At 47.4% G+C, this 23,854-nt stretch overlaps 1 protein-coding gene across 1 annotated transcript in view; it reads right to left on the reverse strand.

The window, feature by feature from the left end:
* Positions 1-289: 289 nt before the first annotated feature.
* Positions 290-23,854, reverse strand: part of COL27A1 (collagen, type XXVII, alpha 1) — a gene marked incomplete at its 5' end in the record, with an annotated part of 152,405 nt that continues 128,840 nt past the window's right edge. Inside the window, 24 exons of the mRNA XM_009702324.1 lie at positions 290-744; positions 1,324-1,542; positions 2,311-2,420; positions 2,590-2,758; positions 3,171-3,236; positions 3,479-3,505; positions 3,843-3,878; positions 4,271-4,288; positions 5,374-5,409; positions 6,141-6,194; positions 6,664-6,726; positions 7,325-7,378; positions 9,670-9,777; positions 11,266-11,373; positions 11,770-11,877; positions 11,953-12,006; positions 13,559-13,612; positions 15,028-15,081; positions 16,051-16,104; positions 16,262-16,318; positions 21,293-21,346; positions 21,652-21,705; positions 23,190-23,297; positions 23,419-23,472. Of these exons, the coding sequence (XP_009700626.1) occupies positions 598-744; positions 1,324-1,542; positions 2,311-2,420; positions 2,590-2,758; positions 3,171-3,236; positions 3,479-3,505; positions 3,843-3,878; positions 4,271-4,288; positions 5,374-5,409; positions 6,141-6,194; positions 6,664-6,726; positions 7,325-7,378; positions 9,670-9,777; positions 11,266-11,373; positions 11,770-11,877; positions 11,953-12,006; positions 13,559-13,612; positions 15,028-15,081; positions 16,051-16,104; positions 16,262-16,318; positions 21,293-21,346; positions 21,652-21,705; positions 23,190-23,297; positions 23,419-23,472 (1,866 nt within the window). The remainder of the gene's footprint in view (positions 745-1,323; positions 1,543-2,310; positions 2,421-2,589; positions 2,759-3,170; positions 3,237-3,478; positions 3,506-3,842; positions 3,879-4,270; positions 4,289-5,373; positions 5,410-6,140; positions 6,195-6,663; positions 6,727-7,324; positions 7,379-9,669; positions 9,778-11,265; positions 11,374-11,769; positions 11,878-11,952; positions 12,007-13,558; positions 13,613-15,027; positions 15,082-16,050; positions 16,105-16,261; positions 16,319-21,292; positions 21,347-21,651; positions 21,706-23,189; positions 23,298-23,418; positions 23,473-23,854) is intronic.

Consider the following 23,854-nt stretch of genomic DNA (forward strand, 5'->3'; position numbering starts at 1 on the left):
TATAATATATATATTTTGTTTCTTCTAATATTGCACATCAAAATGCTTCCGGTACACAGAGCAGCCAGATTCAACTTGCAGCTCCGCCTGGGAGACCTGATGCAGCACGTGGCCATCCAGAAGGCGACAAGCTCTGAGAGGGAAGCTCTATCTTTTAGTTACTTTTCAATGGAAAGAACATTTGGTAACTCAGGAACCAGGTAAGACAAAATGGAGGGAGGGGGGAAAAAAAAAAACACCAACCCAAACAAACCACACGCTGCAAGTTGCTTGAGGTTTCTCTCAATATTTTCTTTGGTCATGGAAAAAGCTTTGTGTGTGGAACCGCTTGCAACATCTAGTCCCCTGATCCCTTTTCACCGTTCACGTCCCGACTGATACCCGCTTCCCCTACGTCCTTGCTATTCCTCCTTTCAACAATCTGCTGAGTTCAGTAGATCACGGGTTCTTTGAGACCTTGAGCCAAAGGCTAGAGCAAGAGTTGACCCAAAAAGATACAGCCCAGCTGTCCTTGCCGCAGAGAGGTGGGAGAGCCTGTGTAAAGACATAGGCCAAACAGGGGGTCAAAGCCTTGGAGCCCGGTTTCGATGGCTTTGTTCAAAGGAAGCACACGGGGCCAACCTCGAGGTGATATTGCTTTCCTGGCTCGGATGGGGGAAGGTTGTAGATGTTGACAATTGGCAGCTGCTGAGGGTCCTGCGTCCGAAATGAAAAGAGAGTCCGATGCCAGCGTCCATCCTTGATCTGGGCAGGGAGGAGGGACAGAGAAAATGCTGTTTATCTGGGGGATGAATCCTGCTGGAAAGGAATGTGTTTCACGAGGTATAAGCTTGGAAAGCCCTGCATGAGACAAGGGACTGTCCTTCAGGCTGGGCTGGTCTAGGGTGAGGTTTAGAAAGCATTTTGGGGAGCCCTTTATCCAGGTTAAGTTGATAGAAACCAACCTTGAAATGGTATCACCAAGCAGAAACCCCTACTGCAGTGAACCCGAAATGCAGACACATGGCTACCGACTCAGGGTGCCATCGGGCAGGAGCCGAGGCCACCGCCTTTGGGTGGCAATTCCCCTTTGTTATTTAACTGCTGCTACACGTGATAAGTAACTTTGGAATTTAATTTTTTGCTTTCTATTTGAAGGCCATCTACTTAACAGGAGCCGCTATAACACCCTGGACTGGAAAATTCAAGTGGTGAACTTGAACCCTTCTCCCTCTTTTCTTTGTAGAGCAAGAAGCACAGGTATAACTTGAGCCTCGTTGTGTGCCCTGAGTGGGTTCAGCCTGGCGCTTCTCTCCACCACTCCCTTCTTTCGCGGCTACATACCTTGCAATCATCTGCTGCCACTTCTGGCCTGAGCTGCCCGTCTGCCTCAAACATCTGTCCGTTCCAGGCCCTGAAGCGCACGGCTTTTTCCGAAGGTTTCTCGGATGAGCCTTCCCGCCAGACGGAGGTGTTCAGGCAGTGGATGGTGATGTGCTGCACTACCTCTGAGCTCAGGAGGCGGAGGAAGTTCATCTGGACTCTACCGATGTCAAAATCCAGCTGTGAAGGTGACAGAGATGTTAGGGCGTACCCCTGGAGTGGGGCGGGAGGGAGCTAGCGGCAGGGTTAGTGCCAGATGGGACAGCAAAGGTGGTCCCTGTACTCTGCTTCAGTCTGGAGGTGGCCATGCACGGATGTCCAGAACTGGATCTGGCGTGAGTATGGGCATGAGGGCCAGGTGCCAAGTCAATTTGGAAAGTTTTCATGGGGACCTGGCAGGTCCTTTGTTTCTCAGAACAATCTGGCAGGTCCTTAGGTAGGAAGAAAATAACATAAGCTTTGAATTCAATACACACTTCTGCAAAGAAACAAAGCAGCAAAGCAGCAGGTTCTAATTCATCTGCAGATGAACTCAGATATTGTTATTGGTATTTTTGGTACAGGTGCTTCCTCAAGAAAAATTCTGTACACTAACTTCACTGGAAAGCTGACCTCACTTTTTCAGGTGGCAGAAAAGAAAATGTAAGAGTGACCTGAACATAAGTTAATTCAACAAAGCATTTGGGAGCAGCCTGTTAAGGTTATGGGTTAATTAAACATTGCTGGAAACCTACTGCTTTGTCTTGACAAGAGTCAATAACAGTCTTAGGTATATTTTTTTAACTGCATAAAAGCAGTTCTGAATGTTGCACTAACTCTGCCTTGAGGAGAAACCAGCATGCTGTGTCATAGCGGTCACCGTCCTGTGTCCCGGAACAACACACCCCTGGGCAAATATTTTGTAATAGTAGTATGGGAAAGGCTGTGCTGGGGTTGAGCTGTGTTTACCTTGGAGACGGTGATGGGGCTGAGACACGTCTGCCCACCATTGGTGAAGTTACAGATGACCTGTATGGTGTCCGAGGAACAGCCAAGGTTTGGGTCAATCCAGTAGGTACCTGAAGAAATGGAGGATTTGGGGATTAACAAGGACACTTAACCTTTTCTGTGAATGAGGAAAGGAAAGTTTTGATTTCTGCATTACTGGTGCCAGGGAAGGAGACCAGTTTGGGCCATGTGAAATGGCCCTATGGAGGATGCAGCCTTTGCACACTCAAAGCTTCTCACCATCGTTCATTTTCTGTTCACAGTTCATGAGGTCTCGACAGATGCGTGCAGGGTTTTCCTTGGTTCCCAGGGGTCTTTTGATGCTCTGAATGAGGTTGCTGAGGTAGTGTAGAGTCTTAAAGATCTCCCCTCCATGGTCCAGCATGAGAAGGTCTGGATGTTGGTAACCCTAGAGAGAAAAGGAGGCAAAGTCAGGTGTGCCTTGGGGGCACCAGGGCTGTAACCACAAAGGTTTCTGCTTTATCTGTGGGAACACTCAGTGGGTCAAAGACAGGCTGTGCTGGCTGGGATCCAGCGAGCTACAGCCCTCGCACTGTCCTGAGCAGGACATCTCTGAAGCGCCGCCAAAGTCATGATGGCAAAGTCATGAGGTCTGAAGCTTCGCAAATGAGTAACACAACAGAACCATATCCTTTAACTGGATCTTTGCAGGCATAAACCCCAGATATTCCACGAGAACAGCGACAAATCAGAGCTTTGCGTGTATAAACTTTAAGCACACAGGAAGAACAAGCAACGTTGTGACCGTTCCCAGCCTCCAGCTCCAGCAAAGATAAGTGAGTTCAAAAGTACTCTCATACCTCTGTCTTGAGCGCGGTGTTAGAGTCGATTAGTGTCCGGAAAGCTGCCCCAAAGCCATCTTGTTGCTAGTGTGGGGTGAAAAAGATGGTAACTGAGATTGTTAGAAGCTGAACATGCCCTGATGCAAGCAAATGCTTCTTGGTCTAGGGCTGTAATTCAAGCACTGCTCTGCTAACACAGCATCTCTTGCTGGACCTGACTGTGTGTCTTCAGGGTGCCAGCAGCTCTTTCTGGATGTCCCGTCAGCACCTTGGCTCTGCATGACTTATTAGCATCGTTAACAAACATATAGAAAATGGCAACTTACAAATGAGGCTGGAATTCCTGGCGGTCCCTAGAAATCAGAGCAAAAAAAAGGGGCATCAGCCAGAAAGATGGGCAGTCACTATTGCAAAGATATTCAGTCATGTCCTTTTGAAATCCTTTTTCCCCTGGAGTCCCTCAATGCAGATGGGAGAGAGAGAGACAACAATGCTGTCTCTATAAAATACTTGGAGATGGTTTAGACTAAAGCACAAGAAACACTAGTTCATTCACACACAGATTTTTGCATACGAGGAATGGGGCTAAGCTATAATTTCCAGTGAGTGAACAGTCCCTCTGGAGAGTATCACAGCAATAATTTTAGCTTGTTTCAATAATGTCTTTGAACTCTTTCCACATATACGTACCGGAGGGCCAGGGTGTCCTCGTGGGCCTGGAGGACCCTAAAGACAGAGTGGCATCAGTTAGTGAAATATCTCCAGTTTATATTTCCATTTCTTATGGTTGTCACCAGCATGAATCTATTCCCTGCTGAAATTCTCCAGATTTTTGACATCTTACAGCATCTTCTCCCTCAAACCCTTCAGGAGGCAGGAGGTGACCCCATTTCGTCCATCTCCCAACTCTGGGTGCATCCGTCTGTACCTGGTCCATTCCTACTGCGTCCCTTGTTCCCAGCCCTTAGCTCCTTAGCTATCATTAATGCCATATCCCCAGGTACTTATCACATTCCCTGTAAGCACTATTACCCACCCTGCAGCTCTACATTTGCGGGAAGCAACTGTTTTATTTAAATACAAGATATTAGTCAGAAAAAGTGACTTCAAATTCTTACCCTTGGACCTTGTAGACCCTGCAGGACAAAAAAGAAAAGAAAAAAAAATAAAGCAGAGGCTGTCAGAAGATGCTCATTAATAAATCAAAAATCTCCCCATACAGCCATGTGTACCGCAGGTGCCTGTGCAAGGGCTGGGTGCTGCACTGGAAGGTCAGTGAAAACAGGGGCCCAACAGTGTCTGGCAATGGCAGAGAGGTTATTACAGCAAAGGATGCTGCTGGCCCTGACACCAGCAAACGCTCGCTCTGGGGCTCAGTCCCCACCAGCACACTGTCCTCTGCTGTGCCCACGGAGGTGGGAAGTGGTGAGCAAGAAGAAACAGAGGCAGCCCCCTGGTTTGTTAGAAATGTGTGCTGGGATTTTTGCTATCTGTGGGGCATTTGCTTATAAAAGGTCTCATTTGACAAAGGCATGAAACAGCCTTCTGCAGTAGCCACAGAGGTGTTTTTGCTGGCCTCCCGTGCCTGGACCATGCACTCGCATGCAGGAACAACCACTGGTTGCTAAAGAAAGCAACCTGGAGAGGAAGGGGGGGGTCCCACGTTATGGGTAACAAGGAGGACGAACAACATGTATCCAGTATACCCCACACATTCCCTGGATGGTGAGAACACCAAGGAGGTACAAGAAGGTGCAAAAGTTGTTCAGAGTCCCCACAAGAAAGGGACCAGAAGAGCAGAAGGGGGGGGATGTGCCCTGGCGCTGCTCCCCCAGCTCTGGGGGCTGCACCCAGGCAGTGCTGCTGCTCAGGCAGGTCTGTGTCCCTGGTCTGGGCAGCCTGCGGCTTTTTGAGCTGCCATTCACTGCGGTTTGCTCCTGGAGATGCTATGGTCATAGCTAACACAGTAATGTGTTAGCTTTTGCTGTGTAATTGGGTTAAGTAAATGGAAATTCTAACAGCAGAGTGGGTGTATATGTGTGCACGTATGTGTGTGCACACACGTATAGATGTGTATGTCTTGCCCTTGTAGGACCCTGATGCTGCCACATCAAGCCAGCGCCCAAGCGGGTGCAGCAGAGCCCAGTGTGACTCTCGGTTGCTCAAAGTGAGGGACCCTCTTAACGGCAGGACGCACCCAGGGGTGCAGACCAGCACTTACCATTTCTCCGCGGCTGCCTTTGTCTCCCTTGGGCCCCTGTTAAAGCACACGAGGAGGCGGTCAGTGATTGGTAGCAAACTGCACTGCTGGGATGTGCTGCCACCCAGAAGTTCCTTCCAAGGACCCAAGTGCATCTCTAAACAAATCAGCTCAGGTTGCCATATTGGCTCACTCATCCCGAGGCAAAAAAAATAGCCATTACTGGATATTTTGGCAATGTCCGAGTTCACCTTACTGGTTCTCATCTCTGCCAGTAGCAGCCTCTATACCAAACTCTGAGTAGCTTCGTGCTCATGTTTTTACAGACCTGAACTTTAGTCTGTCTTCAGCGCCTTTGGCATTTTTGGGGCAGGCAGGGATTTTCAACGCTTCCCAGAATCAAGCTGTTCCCAGTTTAATACATTTATCAGTTTTTTGGGCTCTTTTTCTGTGGTTTTTTGCCTCCCTCAGGCCAAATTCTTTGGAAAACCTGGCAGCTTGCTTTTGAAAAACTGCAATAACATTCTTGTCTTCTAGACTGAGCCAATCTATCGAAAAACTTGCACTTAGGTGGAGTTGCTTCTCACTTTTAAGCTAATAATCTCCTTGCAACTATATATGCAGCCAGAGACTAAACGCGCACTTCTCTCAGGCTGCTCATCTTCGAGACTATTTCATTTCCCTCATTACAGCAGGATTTACTTATGCTGGCCTCAAGCATCTTGGATCTCAAACACTATGCTCTTTTAAAGAAATACAGGCAGAAAAAAGCACAGACAGATACTTACTGGGCTTCCTGTGGGACCCTGAATGCCAAGCGGACCAATAATTCCTTCTTTTCCCTAGAAAATAAAAGATATGTGTGAACCATCACAAGGGAACTGGCGGTTGCTTTTACCACGGCGGACTCAGTAAGACACCAGCAACATGATTGTGTTATTTGCTGTAGCTGAAATCAAGAACTGTTTCAAAAAGCAAGTCCAAAGATACAAGCCCTCACAGTACGGTCGTCACAACCCATGTAAAACCTCAGAAATTCCAGAAATAGAAAAGCTTTCAGTGTAGCTGGAGTGGTCTGTACAGTGGTCATAGCAGTGTGACTGCCTCCCAAGCAGAAGAGCCCCATGCACACGTGGTTACCTACAGATGGCTTCTGGTGGCTCAGAGGGGATGCCACGGCCGTGCCCCGTCTGCCAGGCAGGCGGTGAACAGTGCACGGTGCTCCTTGCAGCACCCTGTAGCCTCACAGAAATAGGGGATGGAGGGAGGAAGAAAATCCTCCCAAACCAAGCAAATTGAAAAACCACTCACCATGAGACCAGGCGGCCCACGTGGTCCCTGAATGCCTTTGAAACCGAGGTCTCCTGGGGGGCCCTGCAACCAAAAAATGAGATGCCAGGTCCCCTTAATAAACGTACCCCATGTTTATGCCCCTGCTTACAGCTCTGCTGCAAGGACAGAGCTGCTGCCTCTTGTATATGGGAACGAGAGGTCCAATTTTTAAAAAATTATTTTCCCACTCCTGTTTTGCAAGCCTTTTACTTTCTACAGAAAACAAACTGGTCCCCCCCTTCACCAGGAAAATTATACGCTGATAAAATGAGACTAAATTTCAAATCAAGGCTCTCAACATTAGGAACATGTAACAGTGTCTCAGGTACAGATGGATGACGGATGCTGGAAATACAAGTGTCTGAAAGACGTTCAGGTGGGGAAAACAGCTCTGGGTCTACAGGACAGCCCTTTTCCCTCTACTGTCTACCCATTTTAACAGGAATAAGCTCCAACAAAGCATATGTAAACGCACACTCATTTAACAAATGAAGATGCTTAAACTAAAGAAAGTTGGAATCACGATTCAGCTTCAATAGTTTCTGCAGAGCTGCTAATAAACCTTTGCAACAAGTATTGCATTGTCTGTCCCCAGTAAAGAGAGACTAGAAAGCCAACTAGTCGCAAGACAGCCTCTTACCTTTGGCCCAAACATGCCCGCAATGCCTGGAAATCCTGCCTCGCCAAAGTCTCCCTGCAAATAACAGCCAAGACAAATACAAGAACAAAGAACAACAGTAAGTTCACATTGAACGGCTGGTCACTCGAAGACGCGCCAAGAGTTCAGCGGCTTCAGAGAAAGAGAAATCCATTAATATTCTTCAGTCTAAGCAGGACTGACGAGAAAGAAGTATGAAAGGAAGGAGGAATTACACAAACATCAGGCTAGAAGCAACTCTGGAAGAGCTCATAGACTCGAAGATTATTTGGATGTCATAGACTAAGCCTGTTTGCCCCCAAAATAGGAGGCATACTTCCACTAGTTCTAGCAGATGCTTGTCTAGCTTGGACCACAGTCAGGAGAAGCAGGATGGGGAGCATCTACTCTGAGACTGATCTTGAAAGTTCATGCTGCAAAAAACCAGCCTCAAAGCCCTTTAAAACAAGCTCTTTTATTTCTAATACCAACCGGACTGACCTACTAAAGGATAATTTCAAACAACGCTCATTCAAGCTATCAAAAAAGGGCATGTTCCTCCAACATAACCTCCCACTCAAGCACAGGAAAACCATGCATATCCCCTAATTCTTTTCCTATTCAACCCTGCAGGGATTTTTGCTCAATTTCTTAAGAAAAATAATAATAAAATATTTGGAAGGCCATCAAGCTTGGATTAGCACATAGCATGCACTCTGAGAATAAAAAAAAACCCACACTGGGTAGCATGTCCTATATAAACACCCTTATTTCACCACCTTTGAGATGTATGTCCTTTGATATTTCTGGGCTTCTCAGATGTCAAAATGCAAAATGCTTCAATGTTAAAAAAAAAAAGTCAGAAACATACACGAGATGAGTCATCTACAGTCTTAGGCACATCAGAGATGGAAAAGGCTTGTTTGGACTCTCGGCAGGACTATATGACCTATGCTGGATTGTACTTTATGGGATGTTTTACAACGTCTTGTTCAGCCCAGTTGTAAATGACTCAAGCGATGGGGTTTCCACCACCTCTATTGCAAGGCTATTCCAGAGTCAGTCTAGAGACCTCACTGTTAGGAAGTTTTTCCTGCGATGACAGTGAGAAACTGCTTGGCAAGAAAGGGCTTGGTTGGACTCGGTGGAGCGTAAGAAACTTTCCAAGGATACAAATTGATTTAACTGCCCATTTATGGATCCTGGAAAGGAAAACTGCTACTAACAGAGGACTAAGGTCATTCCTGCATTAGGAGAACCAACCAAGCCCTCTTCCTAGAGGAATTTCAGGCAAAAGTAAATGAGAAGTCAGAAGGGTTTAAATGCCATGGAGTCATCTCAGCTAAGGGGACCCGATCACCAGTTATGCAGCAAGGTAGGCAATGGCAATACTGGGCAAATGAACCTGCCACTTGTGGGCACAAGAGACAAATGATATTATTATTGTGGTGTTGGCTACTATCTTTTAGCTTGAATACTGCCATCACTGGGTTTTATATAAAATATACAAACAAGTATATTTTAATTGAGGGAGTTGCGCTTCATCTTGTCCCTTGTTTTGTATGAGTCCCAATCTCTCTTTTCCTCATGTTAGTTTTACGTCTGTGGCCTAACTGGACCCTCTGATGGTGATCCCAAACTAAATAGCTTAAGTATTCTCAATATAACCTCAGGCTGACAAAGCGTGACACATCACTGCTAAACTGGGAAATCCCAGCAGCCCAGTAAATAAAAGCAGTAAGGATTAGGAGCCTGCCGTGGAGACAGGTGGGGGAATTCTGCTTTGACCGAGGGCTCTCGGTGTTTCTCCCACAGCGTGCTCTGAACTTGCAGCTCCACTGCCCTCAAAACTGCACCGATGACACCTGCTCCTGCACCTCCTGCATGTCCCAGCAGAGCTACAGACCCTCCTTTGCACCTTTTGGATGGCCTGGAGTGCACAGTTCACCTCCTACTCTCAACACTTCCCACAAGCTCCATGCACCGCTCTCATAGCAGTTCTCATCGAAGACACTGCTGAGGGACGTTTGAGATGGCCCTAGAGCCTGGCTGCCAGCACACACCACGGCCTTGTAACCACAGGCACGAGGATGATGTGAACAGTCACGCTGCCTTGGGGAAGGCAGGTGGGGATTAGACATCTCTGTGCACAAGTGAGCAGTGAAGAGCATGTGTGCACGCTGGAGAGAGCTGTGCCGATGCTCCTGCACTCACGCACAAGCTGGTTACGGGTTCTCCTGTAAAAGACCCTCCCAGGGTTCCCCCTGCTATCCCAGCCTGCGGATCTGCACCCTCTCCTGCAGGAAACAGCTTGGAGTCAGGGCTGAGCAGCTCCGTTCATCACTAACCGGCTGTCCTTTGGGTCCCAGATCACCGGGGCTCCCTGGAAGGCCCGTTCCTCCTGATGATCCTCGCTTCCCTGTTTGGCCAGTCTGTCCAGGCAATCCTCTTTCACCCTAAAAATAACAGAATTCAAGTAATTCCAAAGGACAGGAGCTAAATATAACAACACTCAGCTGAAATAGCCATAGATGGAAAGCTGGAAAAGAGTGGCTCATTGGGATAAGGAATGCGGTTTCATCAGGAGATGCCTCAGGTCCGCTAAGGCGGATTGTTGCAGGATGCACGGTGTGAGACCAGCGATGGGCATGGCTGCGTCTTCTCCTGAGCTTCATGCGGAGCAGGAGCTTTAGCAGAGCTGTACTGCCTGCATCGAGGCTAAGGAGAGCAAGGGGGTGAAATGCCTTCTGTTTGCACTTCCGTATGTTGTCTGTCCTGCCCGGCAGTTTCTCATAATCTCTTCCCCCCAGCAGGCTAGCAATTGATGATTAATCCATCTAAAATGCTGAGGACATGCCAAGACTTCAGCTGGAGGGCTTCAAGCCAGAGAATGCAAAGCCAACATTTTCTCCAGCACCATCTCTGCAACTTAAGGACAAGAGAGGGGCTTCCAAGACCCAGCACCACACTTTGCCCCTCACCTCTTCCCCTTGCCAAGCGCCAGGAGCAGCACAAGCCCCAGCTACTCCATCTGGGGCAGACTGGGAGAGAGGAGCAAAGGTGGCGAGAGCCTGGGATGGCTGAGCAGCTGGAAAAGGGGCAACAAATTTCCCTGGAGCCAGGGCAGGAGTCTGTCACAGCGACACAAGGGTCTCTCAGGCATGGCTGGCAGCGGCCTGTTATTCTAGCGGAGGCAGCTGGAGGGCAGCAAGTGACAGACCAAGAGTGATGTGTGATGGGAGGCACAATTTAAATCAGGCCTGATGGCCTCTCCAAACCCAGCTGGAGTCTGCCCGTTTACAGAGTCTTTCTGCAACTGAATAGCTGTTGGTCCAGTTTAGATCCTGTGGCCAGACTGGACCAGGGCAAGGCCCAGGAAGAAACTCCAAAGTCGCTAAAGCAGCTTGTCCCTGCTTCCACCCAGAGCGATGTCCAACCCCACACTGGTTCCAGCTGTTCCAATCCAGTAAATATATGCTAAAAAACAAGCGGCACAAATTTCCTTTCAGCAGTTCAGGTCTTGCAGGGTAGCAGCTAGAGGACACCCAAATTTCCCATCATCCATCCTGAATATCCGATAGGCAGTTCCTTTGCAACTTCTCCAAGGCCATGCTTTTTTAGCCAGACTTCTAATGAGAGAAGGCTAAAGTGTTTATAGTATGGGCATGTGTACCTGTAGGGTCCTGAGCTCAGTGAACTTTGACAAAGGAGGAAAGGTCTCTGTGACATTCAGCTGCTATGAATGTCATGAAAATGGAATGACGGATGGATGGATGGATGGATGGATGGATGGATGAGGAGAAAGGTCTACTGAGCCTCTAGCTAAGTGAAAGAGGGCAGCAGAAGTTGAGACTTTATTAGGCCTCGGAGAATCCAAGCTCCAGAGACGACAGGCTCACAGACTGGATTGCTCATAGCAGTATCTTAGGGAGCCAGAAACTCACCTTGAATCCTGGTGGTCCCTGTGCCCCAGGGAGTCCGGGTATGCCAGGGTTCCCTCTTTTGCCTGACATCCCTGTCATACCTTCTTCCCCATCATCACCCTGTTCTCCCTAGAAAAGAAACCCAGAAGAGATTATGAAACAAGATGCTCTTTCCACCTCCGCGCAGCTTCTGGGGGGACAGGGGAGTGCTGTGATTCTGCCGTCAACAAACACCACACACCCGGGCATGGGTGGATTTGCAGAGATATATATATATAGAAGTCTGTGCACACAAGTATGTGTCAGGCTAGGAACACCAGTTTCTTTACAAACTCAGCCGCGCAAAGCCAGCTGCTGCCTCTACGTGCATGTGAGATATGAAGAGAAACATGATCCACTCTGAGTAGATGTAAACTGGAATATCTATAGCTTGACTACATCCATTTCTCCTGTGCTACCTTTTAGTTTTCCAGTTCCTAAGTCACGTTTGCTATTGATGCTGTAAGGCTACAATTGCAAACTCACCAGCACCCCAGGCATGCCGTCCTTCCCAGGCACTCCGTCCACTCCAGGGGCACCCTCTTGACCCTGCCTTCCCACCACTCCTCGAGGACCTGGTAGCCCAAGGATGCCCTAAAATCACAAAGGTGTTAGTGATGGAGCTCCCGGACAGCATTTGTTGGGGCAGAAAACTGAATTTTTACCTACCGGTGAGCCTCTGCTCCCTGCATGGCCCCGTGCTCCTTGCTTTCCTTTTTGACCCTGCAAGTAAAAAAAAGACAGACATCTAAAGTTGCAGCAGTTCTAGCACAACTCCGCTTGGGAGCCTGACTTCAGGGTGTGCTTTTCGATAATGGTTGCAAAGAGTTTTATAAAAAGGAGATTTATAAAGTCAGTTGCTCCAACACTGGAGAATGAACTGCTATTTGGTTTTATTACAAGTGATTCTTCGTATGTCTTGAGAGTTCTAGGGCAGGAATGAATAGCTAGAAGGCAAGGACCTACATTTTTCCTAATACAGAGCAGATGAGGACAAATAAAGCAGGATGAACTCGAGGGAGGACTCAGTGCACTGGCAAACATTAGAACAAGATGCTTAAAACCTGCGTCCTCTGTCAGTTCATTGACAGCACAGTCCCGACCCAAGGAGCCAGCAAGTCTTCGGCAGGGTGTACGGTAAGACCTTTTCTCTGCGAGGTAGCTGCCTCTATTTTGGAAAGTTAATGGAAATGAAAAAGGGTAGCTTGTGTCTAAAATTTGCAATGCTGCTTTGTGAATAAAGACATAAAAGAAATACTCCTGAGGTTTATTAGCTGCAAAAAGGATTAATTTCTGCAGAACTAATGGAAAACTCAGCCTCATCACCTTCACTAGGGCTCTCTTAGTGAGGTCATGTACTAAAGCACTTTTAAATTGAAGCACTGCATTTTCTGTGCATTGTTTCTCCATCTGCAGAGGACCAGGCAGTCCAGCTACATGAAACAAATACTCCTGGGGGTGCTAGCTCTGCTATTCATTAGACCCAAAGGCAGTTCCAGATTGTCCATCGATGGGTAGAGTTTATTTATCTTATCGCCTGGTAAGCTTTTTGCCAAGAACACCTACTGTAGGCTAAACTATCTTCTGGCATTACCCCTGCAGGGTCAGACTAAAAATCCTGACATCTGCCAAAAGGGAGCAGGAATTTGCTGAGTATTGAGATCACATACTTATGTTTTAGCAAATAAAGTCCCTGATCTGTGAGAATAATTAGTAAGCTGTCATGATAGCCAGATGTAGGAGTAGGTATGAGGTACCCCAATGAACCCTGAAGGACCCATGTCTGCTGTGTTTTCTTGCTCAATAAGGGCAAGAAGTTCGAGGGACTCTTCCAAGAAACATAACTGTGTGGATAAATGGACTCCAAAACTGGAAGGTTTCAAGCCAGAAAAGTTTACAGTTCAAGTGCAAGAGAGAGACACTTGCCTGGCTCAGACCTCCTTAGGGACGGACGAGTCAGCTGTGGCTGGAGGCACCACAAAGAGGGGTATGGGAAAGAGACACAATCCATGGCAATGACTAAAGACCTGCCCAAGATTCACCCATCATGCTGGAGCTGTAATTGTCTTGATCTTCTCCAGCTCCACAAAGCCAACAAACTATTGGGCTTGGACACTCAATACATGTTTGCAGCCCTCCCACTAGGTTCTCCACAGTCTTTCAAGGCGTAGACCATAGGCCAAATCACACATGCTGGGGAAAACCATAAGAGCCCTCTTAATTAGACTTTTTCTTTAAACTTGGGACACTAGAAATCCACCCTGCTGAAACCTACCACATCACCTTTGGATCCCTTTGCTCCTGGCTGGCCTGGTGGTCCAGGATCCCCCTACAAAACATAAGCAAGAAAAATCTGCTTGAAATTCTCTTCTGGCAGTATCTTGCATGAAGTACAAAGAACAGCATTTTTTTTGTGCCCTGACAACACTGACTGTATGGAAACAAATCAAAGGAACAGCGTGTGCTCAGACCGGCCTCCTGGGGAAAAAGGAGCAAAGAACTGTCTCCAGAGAGCATTTAACAGGGTGTCAACTGGACAAGAGGCAATGCTACCCCCTCACTTGGGTGGTGTTTCACTAAATTCCAGATGGTGCCTGGAAAACAGTGCGGAGAAATGGGCAGGACGGAGTCTGTTTTGAGAAAGGTACTGCAGAAGCCACATGAAGAACGAGTAGTTTATACAGTGACTACATCTTCGGTGTTGGTACTACCTCCCTTTTACATGCTGCAGCCCTTTCCTTGGTTTTGCCTGGATGTCAGATATTAGAGAGCTACCGATGGAAGAGTAAAGCAGAGAGGATATTTCACTACTTTCTGCCTGGTCTCTTCCCCATCACACACATCTCCATTTTTTCTTCTGGCCATCCAGGGTTTTTTTGTCTGTATCTGTGTCAGGGGCAATTTCTGGACTAATATCAAAGAAATGGTAAGGACGGGCACACCTGCAGATCTCTCCTTCTTCAGCTTATTTCTGAGCCATGTGTTTCTAATGGCTCTTTACTAAAGACAATCCAAAACTCCTACTTCCATCTGAAACACTGGCATCTGAGGGGCTACCACCCCTCAGAATAAACTACATCCACTGAGGAATGCAACAGCTCTACCCATTTCTGGGCCATATGACAGAGCACTAAGATTTTACCCCAAAATAGAATCTGTTGTTCTTCCCAGCAGCCCTGCAAAGAATGGGAATTGACTCAACTTTATTTCCCAATACAAACTACATTTAATGTGCTGCTGCACTCACAGTTGCAACGGTCACATGTACAAATTAGATGCTGCTGTATATAGCAAGGGACTAAAAAGTCCTTCCTCTAAATTTGGATTTAATTTAGTCTTTCACAAATGCACTGGTTTGAGAGGAAACACCATGCAGGCGGAATAATATGGTCTCACCTCCCACTGGACCAGCTCTCACCAGCAGCATGCCAAATGTATCATTTCCAAGCGGACCCTTCCACTGTCATTGTAATCTCTCATTGCCCATCTCCTAAGATTTCTAGTCCCTCTTGGACCATTCAAAAAAGACAGTTTTGGAGACAGGCTTCTGGGAGTGTTCCGTCACCCATTTATTACTCTCAACACGTGACTCAAAATGCCCATTCGATAGGCCTGGCTTATGGAAATGCACACGTTGCATTTCACAGCTCACCACTGCAGCCCTTCCCACCTTCCTTCCTTCTTGCATCTGTTTTTCACATGCATGTGACATTGGGTAGCTTACAATAAAGCAGCATCTCTTACAGGTAAGCCTTGCTGTCCAGGTTTTCCTCTTTCTCCATCAAGCCCTTCTTGACCCTTAAATAAAAAAGAGAGAGGAAACAGGTGTTTGTTCTTGGGTCCTTTTGTGGCAATGGGAAACAAAAATGGACGTAACATGCTGTATGGGGCAGGAGAAGATATACGGATCTACATTCTGCTAATACAGAAATGTTGAAGCTTGCGGGTAGTGTACATGCTCCCATGGATATGCATCGGAAAGAAATAGATAAGAGGAACTGGTAATCACCATCGAAGCAGTAAAGAAGGCTTTCTAACGCGCCCCTAAATACACACAGCACTAGTGTAAGTGAACAGTTGGAGATTGCTGTCCTATGAAATAAGGCAGCAGCACTTCTACCCTGGTGAATTTAAACTCTTCCATACGTTACTGTAATGGGTCGCTCTGACCAGCTGCTTTGGGATGGAGGTAAGACTTAGTCCATAGAGCCTTTGCAGATCAACACCAATCAGCTGGAGATGCCCTGCAAAGAGGGCATCAGGAGCAAAGGGGAATAATTCATAACCCTGGTCTTGCTTTTGAGAGAAATCCCAGTAAGATTTTGGAAGCTTCCAAACCTCCAAGATATCTTCCCATGAAAGAGTCTATAGCCATGGGCACATCAGTCTTGAATTTTGTCCAGCATTGACATGACCTCTCTTGTACACGTCTTCCCCAGGGTATTTCCTCAATAATCACAAATACCTCTGACGAGATAGTCCTGCTCATGCTTTCAGTCTAGAGTGCTCTGGCAGGTGCGCAGCATTGTCAGATGCAGACCTACAGGACCTACATTTGCCTTCAGCAGAATTTTTACCACTTTAGGTAAAGATAACTGAATTACTCCTTGTTTGAAACACAGCCATGTGGAGCAGCTGACAAGGGACAACAGTGGGTTATGAATCGTGACTACTGGGCAAAGGGTAGAGCTTCTGTGGGCTAATGCAGATTGAAAGCACTTCCCCAAGACAAACATTTCTGAATCAGGTATTTGGAATAAGACTCACGGGATAACCAGGGTCTCCAGGTTCCCCTCGATCACCTCTGTCACCAACGGGGCCCTACAGCAACACAACAAAGACTTAAGGTGGACGTAAACAATCTGTCATCCCCACTATCAGAAAGCTTGTGCATGTTCTACAAGTAAGGAAGCAACCCAACTAATCTACCTGCAAAAATCAGGCCAGGATTGATTAGAGAGGGGATTTAACATCTTACTCTGTCTCCAGGTGGTCCCTGTGGGCCTTCTACCTTCCCGTCATCACCTTGTTCTCCCTGTGAATAAAAATGAAAATATTAATATAGACAGTAGATTGTATGGCAGATGCTTCTGTACAGACCTGACCCCGTCCTCCCATATCATGGGCTCCTAAGTCAAAGCCTCTGTTGAATTTACTAACTTTTCACCCCAAGAAAGTCTAAACAATTTTTTTTTGGTTTTGTTTCACAACCTGGAGTACACTGACTCTTCACATTGCTCTTCTGGTTTCTTTGGTGGTTGTTTCTGCCTGCTCTAACCGTCTTCCCTAAGGAACCAGGTGCAAAGGGTTTTCAACAATTCCTAAAACTAAGCAAGAAGCATGTAATTACAACAATATGGGAATGAGTTCTTAGCCTCTGAATTTTATTGCCGACAGTCAAACCAAACTCTTTAATCAAGCATTTCCCCACCCTCCTTGAGTGCTGCCTGGGCTCTCATGGGAACAAGGGTGGTCTGGATGGGCTCCCTGGTTGTGCACCACTATTGTGGGCTTGTCATAGAACTGATCAGATGAGAGAGTCAGCCCCTTACACGCTCATCTGTGTGAGCAGCTCCACTTGTTGATGGGATGCTTCACAGCAAGAGCTCAGAGTTCACGGTTTGGCTGGTAGATAACATCACCCAGATTATTTATAACTGAGGTCTCTTTAAAACATCCACAGAGAGATCCCTCAAGAATTAACACAGACACTATCTTATAAAATTCTGCTGTATAAGTCACTCAGGGTCATGGTGTCCTATTTTCCCTGGAGTCTAGCTCACACATGGCTGTTTCTTTGCTCCCCAGAGAAGATAGCCACATTCCAGCTCCTCCAGTTTTTGGCTACTTCATATTACCGAGTCTCTGGCACTCTGGCTCCTTAGGATGGACATGTCTCAGAGCTCCTTTGATGTGGCAGCTACTACAGAGAGGAGGTCTGGGGGTTCTGGCACAGTGGAGATGCTGTGTTTGGACTGCTTGGGCTGCTCCTAGAGCCTTGAACATCCAAATCTCCATAGCTATGCAGAGCCAAGTTTTCCAGAGACTTCTGTAATTTAATTCTCAGCAGTTGCATCAGCCCTTTCTGGCGTATTTGCGACGGTCTTTGACTTTCTCTCTGGGCTACTCTCATCTTCTGTTTGAGTTGCAGCAGCTGATAGTAAGGGTGCTCAGGTAACTTCTCAGTGGTCCTGCCTCTGGGAGAAGGCATTTGGGGTGCTTTGCTTGTAGGTGATGTTTGGTAATGACACACCTGGAGCAGTGAATAACCCTCAGTGAAAAGACTCATATAGTGGAGCCAACAACTTCTTTTCTGTAGGATCTGGGTCACGGCTTGGAACCAGGGCTGTGCCACTGCTGAGAGACATGCTGATCCACACTGACTTCTCACGGGCTGAGCACCACTATTGACATTTACAGCTTGGCAGAATGAGGCTCGAGATTTGGGAAAATCTCTTGCAGTTAACCTCAACAGGCAGCAAAGAGCTTAGTGCATCTCTCTCCATTACATGCTTGATGACAGTGGCATTTTCTTTCTCTGCTGCTGTGACATGTGTTCAATGAATGTTGCCAGGATTTCATTTATACTCACAGGTTATGGTTATACTGTCCTTAAGAGATCCTGTGCTGGTAGGGAACTGCAGCATGCTTGTCTGGAGTTTTGGGGAGGTATCACGGTAGAAGAAATATATAGGAAGAAACTGTGCCAGGATGGCTTGAGAATATAGTACTGAGCAATATGGATGGAGAAATCTGGATGGCAGAGTACAGAGAAAGGAAAGTAATGCCTAACAGGCTCTGCCAACAGTTTCCAGTGCTACTGAACTTGCTGGTTGAAGTCAGCAGCAGAATACTTGGCAACAGGTTTGCTTTCTAGCCACTATCAAAGGAATGTAGGCCAGAAGGGAAACAAAGCCACCATTTCTCAAGTCTCAGCAAAAAAAAAATCCCAGTATATGTGTTACTATGCAGAAGTCTTGGCACCGATTGCTTCTTCCCAAAGAGGATGTGAACACCTTGCCATTTGGGAGCTGAGACGAGCACGGTGAACTCAAAGAAAGCTCATAATTCTGGGGACCCTTGAAAAGCATCAAGATTCACAGACTTTCTCCCCAAAGCTGAATTGTGGCTTTGTGTCCCCTTGAGTCTAATTCTCACCTTGTCCTTTGCCTTCGGACAGAGAAAATCCTGCAGCCTGGTCAGCTCTAGGACTGCATGACTGAGCTCCTCTAGGACTTCCTGATGCCTCAGCTGCTCAAGAGGGAGATGAAAGGTCTGCGCTAATTCTTCAGAAAGTTGCAGTGAAAAAAAGTTAGAGTAAAGGGCAGCAAAGTAAACATGTTAGGATACAAATGGAAAATGCATGGAGAAGAAGGGAAGGCTTGTTGTTGTTGGCTCCTGTCCCAAAGTGAGATACACCAGTTTGTAATTTTTAAAAGGATCCCATCTGGACTGCTTTAAGCAGCTGCCAAGTGCAGGCGTCTGCTCTGAGCAAGGCCTCTTTGAGGAGCTGTAAACGTATTAAATGCGGCGGAGTAGCTGGCTGGTATGGCACAAGGGATCTGGATTCCACAATAGTGCCTCTCACCAAGCCGCTTTCTTCTCTGGAAAAGGGAAGAACTTCCCCACCATTATATACCCTCCTTCTCCAGCACAGCTAAGTTTACCACATTGTTTAAAGCTCACAGAGCAGTCACGGTCCCATTTTCATTTCTTCTTCATTGCTGAGATTCAGGCTTCCATTTTCATGTTCGCACATGTGTGAGCGGTTACAGATGTCCAGAGGGAAAGAATCTGTTTATCCTTAGGCTGGGATCCAGGCAACTCTTAGGAGATAAGAAGGAAGGATGGATAAGAAAACTGAGATGCAAGACTTTTGTGGAGCACCTGGATGATGCAGGAAATGGTGCTGGAGGCTCAGCACGCGATGCTGTGCTCTCCTCGTTCCGCTGGAGCTGCTCCCCAGCGAGATGCCAGCAGACCCAGTGACCTTCCAGGAAGACGTGAGTGAGATCCAGCTGTCAATGGTCATTAACAGATCTGACTGTTCTCAGCAGGATGCATTAGATGCTTTCGTGCCTTTTTCAGGCTTCAGCTTGGATACTTGCATGTAGAATTCATTTTATCATCAGTGTTGCTGTGCTCTGATGACACAAGACCCATGTTCTCTCTGAGGGACTGCTCTTCTAGTGTCCATTTGCAGAAGAATATTTTGTTGGTGAAGGGGAGAGTGCTTCACTGAGTGCTTCAGATTAATAATTTGGGGACCATTCACTACTGAAATTATAAGAGCTTTCAAGAAGATGGCAACATTCAATGTTTTAAAGTAAAACCACAGCCGCAATTTAAATGAGAGCGAGAGGTACCTGCACATCTCTTACTCCTTCTGCTGTAGGGCAATGGCTGATCTTGCTTTTGGTAGTCATGACTCACAACTTTTTGCCAGGATGCTCAAGTTTCAACAGTCGTGAGAAACCTTTGGCCAGGCTCTCAACTGACAATGTGCTTGGTCATGAGCTCTCGTGTTATTATCCTGGGCTGGTTGTGCTTGGTTAACACTTGCCACGTCCTGCACGGGCACTCAGCAGAATACACCCGAGGAGACCTGCTGAAGTCTGGAAGAGCAAGAGGTGCAGCTCGGGAAGCGGATGGGGCAGTGTTAGGAAGGCTGGGGGTGGAGAGGAAACTCAGCAAGGCAGCGATGGAGAAGTGGAGCCGCAGGAACATCACCAGCTGTTCCTCCACGGATGTGTTTCAGCAGCAGGAAATGAGAGAAAAAGCAGCATGACCATTGTTCATCCCCAAAGCAAAACTTCTGGGGCATGTGAATAATTCAGTGGAACAGAGCCGCTCACCCTGCCCCACCGACTCCCGGCCACCAGCACAGAGTCACTGCTGCACCAGGAGTCTCCATCCAGAGTGGAGAGAGCAGCGTGAACAGAGTGTCCTGACACCCAGGAGCCTGAGCTGAAAGGACACGTTCAAAGCCCCAGCAAAGACAGATCTCTCTCCCACAAACTCCTTCTATAAGCAGTGAAGCTCCTGCTTGCACACCTACAGCTGCAATCACACCTGTGTACAGAGGGAAAGCTGAAAGCTCTCCCAGCAATGGGGAATGGAAAATGAGCGAAAAGAGTTCACGTGTCTTCCCTTTTCGTGGGGACCCCAGGACTGGCCAGTCCCAATTACCATCACTTCCCTTCCCACACCGAGGGAGGGAGGGAGCATCGCTGCTGCTACCGAAGGCACGTGAGGGGCTCCAGCGGCACGGCGAGTACGGCCAACGCCAGCTGGGCCGACCTCGGAGCACGGAACAGCCAGCTCCGCCGACAGGAAACCATTAAAGAGTGAGTCACTGCTCTGGCCTGAACTGGTTACGGCCATGCTGACTCAGCAAAAGGGGAAAAACACAAGGGGAAAGCCGCTGTGGAAAGAGGGCTCTGACTCAGGCCAGCTGTGGTGAGGGGGCTCGTTGAGGGGTGCGGGGGACGAGCAAGGTAAGGGGGTGGGAGGCAATGAGGAAAATGGAGCAGGGGCAATGGAGAGGAAACCACTTTGGCCTCGCTTACAACATGCTATCGGCTGATTTAAGCAAGGATGGGCAGATTGCTGAAGATCAGCTAGTTTGGGCAGGGTGTTATTCTGACTTGATCACAGAAAGCTACTAGTCTGATTTCTTTTGGCTTGGCGATTGAGCAGAATTTCTGTGGATGTAGGAAAAACACGTCTCCAGAATGCAGGCCAGCTAGCTCAGCCACCGGCACAAGGGTGTGTGGTGTCTGGAAAGCATCTGCTAGTGGCACGGGTGTCCTGGCGGTGATTTGCAGAAGTAAAGCTGCAGCAGGAGATATGTAGGTGGCTGTGCTGTAGGGGAGGCACCTCTCCCTCCGCTGTAGGTAGAGGAGGAGAGCGCAGATGCATGGGTGTTACGGCAGCGGGGCAATCATCTCTACATTAGCTCAGCTTCCATGCCAATGGAAGACGAGATAGCTAAACTCTGCGAACTTACCTTTTCTCCCTTTGGCCCTGGTGGTCCAATTGGCCCTGGTGGTCCTGCATGTCCCTGTGGAGAACAGAGGGCATGTAAGGAGACAGAAAAGTGCTGTTTGGTCCTCTCTGTTTTCCTGCCAGATCTCACAAGCACTGTGTTGTGCATCCCAGCTTTGGAGGGACACATGGGTGATGGCAGAGATGAACCAAATGCATCTGGAGAAGTCACGATGGTGCAAATGGAGACTAGAGAAAGAACTAAACTGAACTCATGATCAGAAATAAATCATAGTTTAAGAACAGTTTTGCATCCTGGAGAGGCAGTTTTGTTGCATTTGAGAACAGATAGAAGCTGGAGGATGAAAATAAAATCCTTACCTGGTAACCCTTTAAGCCAGGTTCCCCTTGAGCACCCATCCTTCCTGGAGCACCCTGGAGAGACAAGCACAGAAAGCACCATGAGAGCAGCCCGTGGGTATCACCCCACAAGAAGAGGATGCTCTGGGCTGTGCAAAGCAAAGCTCAGCACCACATGGGAGTGCGGCCACCCGTTCTCCTGGCCACCAGTGAGCTTTGCTGCAGCCATCTGAAGTGCTCTTGCTTGGCTTTAACGTCTTATATGTGGAGAGTGATGCTAGGAGTCCATTCTATGTCTTTGCCAGCCTATAGCAACAGGTTCCCCACCTCATTCACATTTGCTACCAGAAATGGTTGCATAGTGTGTGCTCTTCATCTGCCCTTCTGGACGTCTTTATATCCAAATTAGCTTTGTGCTAGGAAGTCCAGCAGCAAGACCATTCTCATGCATGACCTAGTCCTAAACTGTTGGGAGGAAATCTTTCAGCGTGGGTTCTGAGGCCAAGAAAGGAGTTTTCTGGGTTGTGATGAGGGCACTGCAAGAGCTGTTTATTGCATCTTTAGCAGACTGAACAAAAGGGTTTAAATCAGATCATCAGATGAAAGTGAATTGAAAACTTTTCGTATAATCCCATTTAGCATGGAAGAAAGCCTTTTCCGCAAGACAGAGACGTGTTCATCCAATAGACCGCTGCTCAGATATTGTCTTGCTTCCTTGTGAAATAATCCATGGAGGCTTTGCCAAAGAATATGAAGGGAGGATATATGGGGAGGCCATAATTTTTGGTGCAGAAAAACATTATCAGCAGAACCGTTACTCCATCGCTCATTTGCTACTGTTCTGAAACATCACCACAATTCCCGGTTCATAAATAACTCCTGCTTTTTCACTAAGTTCTACCAAATATAGTGCAAGAAGTTTCCTTACCAGCCTGCAATGCATGAGGAGGTACTTCTTACTTACTGCTGCTGTCCCAATACATTTGTCTCATGTGCCTAAAGCAAATTAACTTTCTTCCCTCTCTGCCATACTATTTTTGTTCTCTCTGAAAGCCTCACCTTCAACTCAAACCCTTTCCCATGCTATATTTCTTCTTGCTGCAAGTGTTTTAAGCTAAGTAGATCAAGAGTGGATGTAGAAACAGGGCAGCAGTCCAAGGCAGAGTTCCCTGTAACAACACAGTTTGACTTGGAAGCAGCTCTTGCCATGAGTCTACAGTCTCAAAGGGAAAGATCTTAGCAAAAAATAGCTTATCAGCTCACTCCCTTCTCAAAAAAAATCCCCAATATTTCAGCCCATGTGGGGAGTTGTGAAGAACCGCCACGATGCAACGTGAGCTGGGTTCACAGGGCACCAACACAGCCACCACTATGAAGTCTCTCCTGTGCTGCTCTGAGTAAGTATTAAGCTGTTTCGGTCAATTAAAACCATCTAATATAATTTAATTTTCTGTGCTCTGAAGCCTCTGTTGGGCTCTCTGCTTCATTCAGGCTTGTGCCCACCACCGCTAGTCACGTTTCCGTGTGTTGAGTTCAACCATTTGCAGAGCTCTTCTCACCATAGGTCCCAGGGTACCTCGGGATCCTTTAGGGCCTTGGTTCCCCTTCGGCCCCTCCTTCCCTGGAGATCCTGTCTCGCCGAGCTGCCCCTGGTAGCCCTTGCTGCCCTGCAGAACAAAAGCACTGACATTAATGTAGGACAAAACTGCTTCTGCAGATAAATATCAAAGATGAGCAAGGAAAGGGAGATTCAGAAGAGGAGACGTTATCAATGGGAGATGTTCCTACCTTCTGGCCAGGCTTGCCCTTTTCCCCTTGTTTTCCTGGTTTCCCTTCTGGTCCCTAGGAGAGCAAAAAAAGCTGTTGGAATGGGAAAGCCAAGAAGTCCCATCCCAACCAGCCACTCCCAGGCCACTTCCCTGGTACACTCATCCCTGACAGCATCCTCATCCATCCTATCCTATTCCCACAGAAGCCAACAAGGATGCTAGGAAGCCATGCAGGTAAAGCCACAATTCACAGATACTACAGCCTGTTCAGGAGTATGGCTGAGTTTGTTCTTCAGTTGGTCCCACACATGGAGGAGAAGGAAACCTCATTGCTTTAAGGTGGAAAGACTTCTGTGCTCAGGTAAGTATAGGACAAAATAGCTGAAAGATGATCTTTTTCCTCTTCATATCACATGTCAAAGACAGGCAGGTGATGGAAAACTGCAATGTGACGT

This window comes from Cariama cristata, unplaced genomic scaffold, assembly GCF_000690535.1.
Source record: "Cariama cristata isolate BGI_N322 unplaced genomic scaffold, ASM69053v1 scaffold376, whole genome shotgun sequence".
NCBI classification, from domain to species: domain Eukaryota; kingdom Metazoa; phylum Chordata; class Aves; order Cariamiformes; family Cariamidae; genus Cariama; species Cariama cristata.